General features: G+C 36.1%; 2 protein-coding genes across 3 annotated transcripts in view; both read left to right on the forward strand.

The window, feature by feature from the left end:
- Positions 1 to 5,488, forward strand: part of LOC140335760 (gamma-crystallin 1) — a 31,303-nt gene extending 25,815 nt beyond the window's left edge. Inside the window, exons 1-3 of one of the 2 annotated variants that reach the window (XM_072418674.1) lie at positions 1,659 to 1,782; positions 3,769 to 4,011; positions 5,146 to 5,488. In XM_072418674.1, the coding sequence (XP_072274775.1) occupies positions 1,774 to 1,782; positions 3,769 to 4,011; positions 5,146 to 5,421 (528 nt within the window). In that variant the 5' untranslated portion in view covers positions 1,659 to 1,773 and the 3' untranslated portion in view covers positions 5,422 to 5,488. Of the gene's footprint in view, positions 1 to 1,658; positions 1,783 to 3,768; positions 4,012 to 5,145 lie in introns of those variants that run through there. The other variant, XM_072418675.1, reaches the window with a different exon arrangement.
- A 5,154-nt stretch (positions 5,489 to 10,642) lies between these two features.
- Positions 10,643 to 12,498, forward strand: part of LOC140334577 (gamma-crystallin M1-1) — a 2,798-nt gene continuing 942 nt past the window's right edge. The window contains exons 1-2 of the mRNA XM_072416832.1: positions 10,643 to 10,787; positions 10,945 to 11,187. Of these exons, the coding sequence (XP_072272933.1) occupies positions 10,779 to 10,787; positions 10,945 to 11,187 (252 nt within the window). The 5' untranslated portion in view covers positions 10,643 to 10,778. The remainder of the gene's footprint in view (positions 10,788 to 10,944; positions 11,188 to 12,498) is intronic.

A 12,498-nucleotide genomic window follows, 5' to 3' on the forward strand; every position in this document is an offset into this window, starting at 1 on the left:
GGGGGGGGGGGGGGGGGGCAGAAGGCATTGCCTACCGGCTTCCACATTTCCAATTGTCAACATCCCTCTGTTCCAGGGAATTTTAAATTATGTTTAGGGTGCTGAAATTTGGCTTAGTTACAGCTCTTGGAAGCTTCCTCTCCTGGCCACAGGCCACACGACCTTATGGAGAAACATGGGAAATGCCCCCACCCCGGCAAGACAACAAGCAGTGAGAGCAGAGACAGAATGAGCAGATGGTTGGATCTGGCAGCTTTTTGGGCCGGATGTGGCCCACAGGCTGTAGGCTGGGCACTGTTGCCATAGATAGATAGATAGACAGACAGACATTGGGCCTGATTTATTAAAGCTCTCCAAGACTGGAGATAAGTAACTAATAGCAAATTATTTTAAAAAATCAAGACCAGGTTTGCTAGATCACCCAGGTTAATAGTCTATCTTCTGCAGTCTTGGTGAGCTGTTTTGCTGTTCAGAATGCTGCATAATGAGGGTTTAGATACCATTAAATTAAATGTATAAATAAGATACAAAGGTGGATATCACCAAGCCCAAAAGCAAACTGATGGTTCCCCCATATTTAATTCCCCTAGCGGTATTCCTGAGTGTGACTCGGGGTGGATTTACTATGCAAAAAGCGGTAATCCCAAGTCACACACAGGGTCGCTAAAAACATTAAATAAAAACACTTACCTTGTTCCGTTGTCATCCCCCAGTGTCCTGCTGGTCCCTGCAGGTCCTCGAACATGTCTTCTTTCTTCAATCTTCAGCCAGCGACTGCAGAGACTATCTCCGGGGTTTCCCCCGTGATGTCGGTGCCAGCGGAAAGGTGCGGCGGGAAATTCAAAAAATTTTGTATTGGATTCAATACAAAATAGCTGTATTGAGTCCAATACACAGAGATCTTTATTTAATATATATATAATGATATTATATATATATTATACATGTTACTGTACAGTTATATTACGTTTCACTATTTTTTTATTTTTTTTAACAGATTTTTGTGTTTTTTTTGTTTAAAGTTTATTAATAAATGTAATAAATATTGGATATATTACGACGATGAGTTATGCCTAAGAATTATAGGCCTACAATGTAAAATAAATTTCCATGCAAAAAAATTTAACGCTTTTTGCATGGAAATAAGGACAGAACTAGAATGCTAGGGGGTTATTGTATAAGGTTGCTAGATACTGTGAAAGAATAGCATAACAGTATATTATTTGCAAAATTTCAGAAAACTGTCATCCAAAATGATCCATAATAATAAAACAAATTACAGGTTTTATTAACAAATTTGTTGTATACCTTATATGGGGTTAAGATAGCAACAACCAAAGCTCTACACATTTACTCACATATTTCCTATTTAAAAACTTTTTTACTTGTTTGAAGAACAAATATCACTGTAGATTTGGTGTACTTTTAGAGTTTATAGAAATAGGAATTTGATCAGCAACTGTTACATCCGTGTTTTTCCCTATTTTGGAAAGTATATTGATGTGTTAACTTAGCTGTGCTAATTATTTACTGACACTTGCAAATAAACATGAACTCGTGATGTTCAAAAGCTGACACGAGAGGTGTAAAACGACTGAACATTCTCGACCTCACTATACTGTAGAGTGAAAAGAAGAATACTATACATTCTTTGTCCTGTGCGAGATCTCTATTGTGTTAGTAATGCAGATCCAGCAATGGATATCCTATATAAGGACAGCTGTGTTTGTCATTCCACTGAACTGACGCCTCACCAGAGACACCACAGGCAAAATGGGAAAGGTAAAAGATTTATTTATTTACAATGTCTAAATAATTATTTTAGTTGTGTGCTAATATTTTGTAGTTTTCCAGTGACATAAAACTAAAATCTGGTCTTTTTTTAACTTTTTCTTAAAGCTTTCCAAAAAGCTGTAGCATCATACAGAAAATATACAAAATAAATGAATAACAGAATATTAATAATAATAATTAATGACAGTAATACATCAGTAAAATTAGCATAGCATTAGAAAAAAACACGCAGTAGTACGTATAAAAAATTTGATTAAAATAATTTGAGCTATAATAAATTTTTTACAAGAAATTATTTGATATAATACACTGTATAAAGATTGGAGATTTAGTGAAGCCCTATCTACGGACAATAAAAAAAGTGCTAAGTAAAAAAAACATTATAGTACAGTTAGGAAGGAATATAACATCTGACAATGTTTTGTATTGTTTTCTGGGTTTTCCCTTCACAGTGACAACCCACTCCCCTCACTTTTTGTCTAGTTATGGCAGGGACAGCAGGATGTAAAATAAATTGTTCCAAATGAGGTCACAGACAGAAATAAAGATTTGAAATTAACATGTAACTATGTGTGATGAGTGCGAGGTTTGGCTAGGTTGTCTTTAAGCTTTTGCCAGCTGTGTAGAGATCAAACCCACTATTGCTATATGATAGAAGGCAAATATATGTACATTTTAGGGTGAAATAATATCCAAATTGGGTTTTTAGTGAACAAGATAGAGTAGACTAAGTACAAAAATGAAAACATTGGAAATTATAGCATATTATATATCATATATTAAAGTATAGTATATTTATTAGGGCTTAACTTGTAGGTTGATGTTTATCAGATGTTAAATTTATATATACCGAGAAATAAAAATAAATAAAATAAAATAAAAAACATTGGAAATGTAGTAACCAGTAAGCAATATACATCTGTGGTTCTCTAAAAAATGATGACTTTGCCTGTCTTTACCTGCACACCTATCTACCCAGCCAGGACGTTTTAGTTTTCTGTTAACAGAAAACCTACAGCAGCTCACCATTTTCCTCCTTTACCTACAAGTCCTGTCCCCCTTCCCTTTATGTAGACACAGGGTTACTACTGTAATACAGGGAAGTGCAATCTGGAATCTTGTTCTTCCTTTTGATTGACATTCCCCCACTCTATTTAGAGATGAGAGGAAATAGCTGAAATACAGTGTGCAAGCAATGAACTGTCCATCACTTTGTTTAATTTATACATAAATTGTTTATCAACCTGATTGCTATTAGATTTTGCCTTCTTCACTTTTGGTTTTAGCTGAATATCAAAGGAAAAGAAAATGTGTAGTGTTATCTAACATTAAAGCTAAACCTTACCTTACCTTCAGTCTTTTACAGGGTCTTCTTCTCGTCACAAATTACTTGCTCTGATTTTACTGCACATAGTCAGTTTTAGAAGGTGATGTATGTCAGACAAAGCCTTCTCATTTCATGGTCCTAGTCCTCCCCCCAACTCAACTGTCCCTGGCCCACCCATTTCATTCATTGGATTTCAGATCATAAATTATAGAGTCTCAGGATTTTATGTGTTTGTTACCAAGGGTGGTCTGCATGCAAAACAGCCTGCCTAGGAATGCCCAGTCCTCCAATCCGATATCCAATCAAGGCATTTTGGCATGTCCATACCCACTACCAACAGACAGCTTATTTCTTGCATCAGGATTGAGGACTCTTGAGAAACGTACAACGACATGATGTTGTGATGTTTGCAGGAAGCTCTGAGCAGTACCTAATCTCCCTGCATTGCACAATTTAGCACAGAAACATCATCACACAATAACCGAAATGCCATTACATGTTGATGGAAACGGAAACATCATTAGGAAATTGAAGGGAAAACCAAGAAAGTTTTAGGCCAAATATTAGCAGATCAAAATTCAGATTTAATTCTTTATTATTATTGTTTCTTTTAACGTAAATAAATATTTGGTTTATTGAAATTCCAGATCATCTTCTACGAGGACAGAAACTTCCAGGGCCGCTCCTATGAGTGCAGCTCTGACTGTTCTGACCTCCACTCTTTCTTCACCCGATGCAACTCCATCCGTGTGGAAAATGGAAACTGGATGCTGTATGAGCACCCCAACTTCACTGGACACCAGTACTTCCTGAGGAGGGGAGAGTATCCTGATTTCCAACAGTGGATGGGACTTAATGACTCCATCAGATCCTGCCGCATCATCCCTCAGGTATACCTGTATATTTATATTATGTCATAAAGTTTGTCAATCTTCATTGCTAATCTCAATATCAAATTATTATCTAACTGGATCTCTTTGGCTTCTGTACTTTGAAGCATTATGATCAGATCAACAGGCAATATGATCAGATCAAGTGAGAGTAAAGTCAGAATTAAATACTTGCTCCAAGACAGTGTCTTAGAAAACAAGAAGCTCCTAAATTAAAATATGTTGGCGCTATAATAATACTGTTTATTATTATTATTGTTAATATTATTAATATTATTATTAATAATAATAATAATAATAATAATATTAATAATAATAATAATAATAATATTAACATGACAACCAGGGAAATTATATTTTCAGTAACAGGTGTCAATTATATGAAAACTGCAGAATCCCTAAGGTGAATATATTTGTTCAATTTTTAACCATAGACAATTTTTTATGTCAAAGGGAACCATGTATTAGAATAAGGTAAGTCTAGTAACTATTGGAACAAATGTGTATGAATTTTTCATTCTAATCAATAAATAGAAATATAAGACTTATGTGCCAATCATTTCTGACCTCCTTCTCATAATGCCATGTCATTGAATAATTGTGGTTTAATTTTTGGACATAAAAATGGCTCATAAAATCAGCGCAAAGTAAAAAATATTGCATACTTGTTTTACCTTAATTGCACAAATCATATGAAGACAAGGATCTGCATGACAGACAAGTAACTAGCATTTTTAGAGGGAAAGAACAGTAACAACAGCCTATAAGAACAGAATTTCCTTAGCTGTTTTAAGGTCTATTTAGGCAAGATCGTTTGCAAATTTAATTAATCTATCTACATTTTAGATATCACCAAAACAAATAACACACTGATTTACAAGGAAAACTGTGGTGAAAATGTAGTCATTATTTATTAGATAAAATTAATTGTTCTAGGTTAATGCCTTGTTTCATAGTTTCCTTTGTTCAACTCATTGTAAATCAACCTTGCCAATCTAAAAAAGCACATGCACATAAAAAATGTATTTCTTTCTGCATACTGACAATCCAAAGAAGTTTGCATGTAGCTTAATGTAAAATAAATCTTTGAAACATTTAAATTCTGTTGACTCACAATACATGTTTTTTCATCAGCATCGTGGATCATTTAGGCTCAGAATTTACGAAAGGGAAGAATTCAGAGGCCAGATGATGGAGTTCACTGAAGATTGTCCTCAAGTCCACGAAGAATTCAACTACCATGATATTCACTCATGTAATGTCCTTGAAGGACACTGGATCTTCTATGAGCAACCCAACTACAGAGGACGTCAGTACTACCTGAGACCTGGAGAGTACAGGAGATACACCGAATGGGGAGCAGTTACCCCAAGAGTTGGCTCTTTTAGGAGAGTCCAGGAAATGTTTTAAATACAGCATTCCTGTTGTGAAAATTAATGTATCAAATCAAAATAAAGTACACTAATAAAAAGTACAAGCTGGCTTTGTTGAAGAATTTGAAAACAAAAAACACAATACAGTACAATAGAAATTTACCAGGAACTATATTTAATCATTTTTCTGTTATGTATTTGAAGAAAAACATATAACCAACAAATCTGGGAAATAAAGAAATGTATATTTTATAATCTCATTTAAAACGGCAAGAATACTCTAACTAAAATATATTAAACACGTGCCTGAACTTCCAAGCCTGCATGCTATAGACCATGTACCCACAGAACATATTCCACAGCTTTTTACATTTACACTTTACACAGTCCAAAGTCATGTTGCTGATTGGGAGGCACAACATTTGTTTCTATCATGACTATAACATAATCTAAGGCTAATTTTGAGGGGACGCCACTTAATAACAATTATGTTTTTGGAATGTGGGAGAAAAACAGGGTTATATTGTTCCGTTAGGTAAATGTATGCTCTACTTTTTTCATGGTTACCATTGTTTCCCAGAGTGAAAGCAACTTTACACACCATACAGTTTGAGTTGTCAACAGAAAAGAAATAGATGGGAAATCGTTCAAATATGGAGAAGTACATGTTCTGGTTATACCTGTCTAAGAAGGGATTTATCTCAGTTGGGACATGTTTTCTCTGACTTAATGTTGTATAAACAGGACAGAAATAAAAGAAAAATATTACGATGCAGATAGCAACAATAAAACTGACAAAGGCCTTAACCAATTCATACTCTATTCTTAATGATACATTTTAGATACAAACATTTTTTAACCTATACTGGAAAAATAATATCGCTTTTTTAGTTTTCGTCTTTTTCTGCTTTTTTTCTTCCTTGCACACTCAATGTATCTTCTCTGTTTTATCTCTCTTCTTTGATATTCTTGCTCTTCATTTTCACACCTTTATTTATGGTAAGACTAAGAACTTTTGGGCTGGGTGTAACTAGAACCCACTAACCATGTTGCAGTAGAGACAGATTTTTCTGAGCTAAAATATGTTACACCAATAAAAGTAGGCCATGGTACCTAATTGATTGGTAGAAATAATAAAAAAAGAATGTTCCCTATGGATTTTTTTGTTATGCACCTTTGCACATTATTAGACTTCAGCTTTATTTGCAACTCTTGCCAGTCAGGCACATGACATCTCAAAGTCTCAAAGGAAGTCAATAGGCCTGATTAATGAAAGTTCTCCAAGGCTGGTAGGATACACTTTTATCAGCAAAGCTGGGTGATCCAGGAAACCTGGAATGGATCTGGTCCAGGATTTAAAACATTTGCTAACAAATTGCAAATTACTTAAGAAATAATTCCAGGTATGCTGGATAACCCAGCTTTAATGTGGAAAGTGTATCCTCTCCAGCCTTGAAGAGCTTTATTACATCAGGCCCAATGCGTGTAGACTTCCCACTGTTAGGTGCTGAGGTTGTATGTTTGTGGGAGACGATAGCTATATAATTTCCAGCATATATCATTCACTTCAACTTGTTCCTTCTTCTGATCACTGCTCAAACATTTCGACACCCACTTTGCTGAAAGTTTGCGCATGTCTAGGATAGTGGTGATAACAAACCCAACACGCTCCCATGAGATGTAAAGTATCTGGGCTAGTTTTTTTGCAGATATTAGCCCGTCCTCAATATTCAGCTCATAAACAGCATTGCAGGTTGCCGGGTCAGTTGTGGTTGGGAGGCGCCCACTGCGGGGTTCATGTTCAACGGTGAAATGCCCAGTCTTTGGTTTTGACAGTGCTGTGGGATGAACACTTTTCCCCCAGTGTTTGTGACATCCCCGTGTGAATGTCCTTTGCTGTCTTTCTCTGGAGAAACAAAAACTTAATGATAGCCCGTAACTCCAACAACGTGAAACTTGTTTGTGCCTCTGCCATCACAGCTTCTCACTAAAGGAAAAAACAGTTTTAAGAATCACAAATACCTGATATTTGCACAGTCACATACTAAGATATTAGGCTGTCATATGCCCCAACACTCATTTTTCTATTTCATCTGGAAGGGGGCAAAGCAAGGAACTTCTCATGACCCCCACGTTAGTTGAATATAGGTTGAGTTGTGTTTTTATTTTTTTTAAGGATTTATAATTTGATGTGGTTGTTTTTATGCACTTCAAACTCTTTCTGGGAATGGGTAAAGAGTAACATTGTGCCCCTGTACTTATTCACCTAGGAGGGTAAAATTAGTGGTAATCCCCCTACTCTAGATTGGCTACTCTGAGTATGACTTCAAACTATGTAACAGCATCTGTCTCTCAAGAATCAGGAGATCCTCCTCTTTGGGCCTGGTTCAGGACAGAAACTTACCAAACTAATGGAAATATTCAAGAACCCCTCCCTTTCTACTGGTAAATACCCCTCATCTTTTAAACATGCCATAATTCTCCCTATCCTGAAGAAACCCTCACTGGACCCCTCCCTACCCTCTAAATACCATCCTATCTCCCTTCTCACATATGTCTCCAAATGTCTTGAATGCCTGGTCTACAAAAGACTCACCCATTACCTGAGCAACAACTCTCTCCTTGACTCTCTCCAGTCTGGTGTTAGAGCTGCCCAATCCACTGAAACAGCCCTTACTAAAGTGGCCAATGACCTCATCAGAGCTATGTCTCAAGGCAACTTTTCCCTCCTTCTTCTCCTTGATCTTTCCTCTGCTTTTGACACTGTTGATCACCCCCTTCTAATACAAAATCATGCGCTCCATTGGTATCAGTGACACTGCTCTCTCTTGGTTTGCTTCCTATCGTCCAGGATTCAAAACATTTGCTAGCAAATAGCAAATGATTTTAAGGAATCCATTCCAGGTTTTCTGGATCACCCAGCTTCACTTATCAAAGTGTATTCTCTCCAGCCTTGGAGAGCTTTAGTAAATCAGGGCCAATGAGTGATTCAGCAACCCCGAATGGATATGGTCCAGGATTCAAAACATTTGCAATCAAACAGCAAATTCCAGGTTTTCTGGATCACCCAGCTTTACTGATGAAAATGCATCCTCTCCAGCCTGGGAGAGCTTTCATGAATTAGGCCCTCTGTGTCTGTGTCTTAACCATTGATGGACAAATATTCAGTAAATCAAACTTATTTTATTCTTTCAGAGCTGCAGGATAAAGTATTAACCCCTAGTTACCACAACAATTACACCTGAGTAGAGTTAGTACATGTATGGTAGTTACTAGTTATCAGCTAGTTATGATGTCACACTGGCCTGTCTACTGAAAAGTCTAGCTTGCATGCAATGGTTTTTTTCTATTAAAAGCTTTTGTTATTACTTGTTTTGTTACAGCATCATGTGCTTATTGAAATCCCATTGTGGCATAACAGTCAGTGTTATTTTTGCTGAATGCTTTCAAACACTACTATTGTCCACAACTGTATTCTAGAAGGCAGAGCTGTGACTGTTACTGGACCATCAGTGAGAATTAATGTTTCAGGCTATTTGAAAAGGTTTAAGATAAATGTTGTAATTGTAATAAATATTTATGATAATTTGCTTAAGGGAACTAAGTTATATTCATGTTAAAAAACATCAATGCATATGACACTTTTGTTTTTAGAATTTGCTCAATAACAAATACTTGTAATGTCAAGCTTTTAGAAATATGCTAGGCAAAAGCTATTGTTTGATTTTTGGGCTTCTTACTGTTCCCTTGACCTTTTTTAATTTGCATGTTTCTTGGTGAGACTCTAAATAAGGTCAGATACATAATCTAACCAACCTGGCACTCTTCAATTAAAGTAGACTGCAGTTCAGTTTGAAAGATCTCCTAAAGTTATATTCCCCTTCCTGTGTCACACAGTCAGCAATTTAATGATAAATCCAATTTTTTTTGGTTTTGCACCTGTTAGCTATTTTTTTAAACATCATCCTTATTTTATGGCCATAGGAGAGGATGGGACTAAAAGTTATGAACCTACACACGTCCAGTGGTTCTTGTCCTATAACTGGCTCAGGGCCGATATCGGATGAGAATCTGGCGTGTGTAAAGTGCCCGTCGTCCATCGTCCCAACGACCGTTCTGGCAGATCCACGGACGATAGACGGTGACTGATCGTAATGGAAGTGAAGGGGGTGCCAGAGCGCAGTGGGGTGCCACTCCATTGTTCTCCTCCTCCCTTCTCCATAGAGCAGAATGGTGCTGTATGTACAGCACCGTTCATGCATCGTGCAGTCCTTAGTCGCTGGAAAGGATTGTGAATGATCCTTTCCAACGATAATTATTGCACAAGTGTACCCAGCCTAAGCCTCCTCTAAAAATCTCGAAAACACAAAAGTCATCAGGGCGATTTTCAGTAGTGATAATTTTATGTGGGTTTTGTAGAATTTTTCATGCTGATTTCAAATTTGTGTTTAATTTTTGGTAGATTTATCCTAAATTTATTACAAGTTCCAATGGCAATTGTCTGTATTTTTATGCTACGGACATGATTAACTGTGATTTGTGTATTAAAGTGGCTATCATACTTAGAAATTGAATTAATCATCCAGATAGTAAAAACACATCAGTGCCCAATTACCGCAGATTTAAGAAAATATACTGATTTTATGTTGGCTTTTCACTTGGTCACCAGGATAAATCTTGGGCTCGCTGGGTCATCACCATCACCAGTTGTTTCAATGGAGTGTGTGATTTGCTTAATCGTAAAAAAGTTATCAATGTAATTTGCAATCCCATTGGTGTGGAGACCACAAGACCATCTAAACAATTACAATTTTTGCCTTGTGAACACACAATGTCTTTTGCTGCCTCCGAGGTTTACAGCCACAAAATATTGGAATAAATGGAAACATATGTACACTCACTGCAACTGCACAGCATAGAAGCTGCACAACAGAGTTTCCAAGTAAAGCCTTGCACATTACCTACCAACCACTGAACTTTATACAATATATCTGATGCCAGGTCAATTGTGCTTTTATACATTTTTACTATTATCAAACAAAACAGTATAATAAAGCCTAGGCACATATATGTGATCTTAAAAATTCAAATACAAATCCTAGAAGAATTATTTACATAATCCCAAAATAGAAGTTGAGTTATTCATCAGCTACAGCTAGTGTTTCCATTACATTTGTGCCAGAACCAGGGAAACTGACAAACATTCACTAAAACTGACAGTCCAGGGGGAGCAGCATTATAGAGGAAGACAGAATGGGAAATCATCTTACTAAACAAAAACAGGCTGTCATTGTTCTTTTATTTCTGCAGACACAGCACAGGAGTTATCCCATAAAAAGCTTTTTTTTTTCCAGCCACACATCTGAAGTGGAAAATCCAAAGACAACTGCAAGAATGGGGAAGGTAAACATATTTAATAATCTAAGAATATATATATTTACAAATAACTAAACTAGATCAGCACTTATGAGTGAAATAAAATGTGAAACTTTATTTCAAGTTTTACAATTTGGACTTATAATAATCACATTTTTTTCTGTCTCTTTGCTTTTTTTAATAGATCATTTTCTATGAGGATAGGAACTTCCAGGGTCGTTCCTATGAGTGCAGCAGTGATAACCCTGATTTACAACCCCATTTCAATGCGTGTAATTCTGTCCGGGTAGAGAATGGCTGCTGGATGCTTTATGAGCGACCCAATTACATGGGACACCAGTATTTTCTGAAGAGGGGAGAATACCCTGATTATCAGCAGTGGCAAGGGCTCAATGATTCCATCAGATCCTGCCGTTTACTCTCACAAGTGAGTCGACTATTCGATGTTGTCTCCATTAACAATATACTGTAATTGTCATAATCACTTACATACAAAATATGTAATTATAGCATATCATTTTATGCTTTAGTAAAGCACAAACATATAAACAAAAAATTTCAACCAATTATATTTAGTTTCTGGATAGAGTGAAAGGAGCTAGATTTTTTGTCAATTTTTACATCCTGTGTTTCTCTCAGCTCCTGTCCTAGTTACCCTGGGTATTGTTGTTATCTTAATTTCCCTGTTTCTAATCTCTGGAATGCGCAGTCAATTAATTCTTATGAAACTGTTAAAATAATCCAAACAAAGATCTCAGGAACAAAGTAGAACTAACCAGGCTTGAACTCATGTCTAACAATAAAAGCTTAAAAAAGTTCTGATGAGCAAAGGTACGTTTTATTCCTAACGACCCTGTAACATTGCTCCCAGGGAAACATAATCCCCAAATTGCTATTCCTAAAATTTGGAAACCTAATTGATCCCCAATTCTACATTTAATTATTTAATTCATATTATTTATAACTCCACACTGTGACCCACCAAACCCCAATCCTCTAACACAAATATAGTTTTTGCACATCTTTTTGTGCAAAAAAGATCATAGAGAGATTTTACAAAGGGAAGTAATGGTGTATTAGTAACCATCACATAAAACCTTTAGAACCCTTTATGAGAATGTATTACAAACAAACTTGACACAGATCATGCTCCAACTAATCAAAAACTTGGAAATTGGAACTTGGAACTTGAAATTGAACCTTTGAGTCTCATAAAGACTTCTGCACTAATGCAAGTTAAAGACAGATATCATAAATCAGCATTTTGTTTAAATTACTGGCCAAATGAATTGCCCATGTAATCTTTTACAAACATCAAGAACAATTTGGCACACTAGCCCCTAGAAAAACATTATCATTATCATAACTGACATTATACCCTTACTAAAATCAGGATGGGGTGGGGGCAGAGAAATAGAGGTAATGGGACTAACCCTTTAGACAAATATACAATATTGTTTTATGACTATCTTGTTTACAATGCTACAATATATTTTTTTTCAACCCCACTGGCTAACATTACCAAGGATATAAATATAAAAAGATTGACATTATTACTCTGAGAGGACATGTGAAGAAGAGATGCCCTCTGTCCATTGTTGTCCATTGTTCATTATAACCATAGAAATACGGACTATAGCTATGTTCTGTAGCTTTTTAAAAAGTTGAGCTCACAAGTTCACTGTCCAAACTCTTTGAAGAGGATTTATTCATTTTTTTCTTCTCTCAGTACTCTCAG

The sequence above is a fragment of the Pyxicephalus adspersus genome, chromosome 7 (assembly GCF_032062135.1).
Source record: "Pyxicephalus adspersus chromosome 7, UCB_Pads_2.0, whole genome shotgun sequence".
NCBI lineage: Eukaryota > Metazoa > Chordata > Amphibia > Anura > Pyxicephalidae > Pyxicephalus > Pyxicephalus adspersus.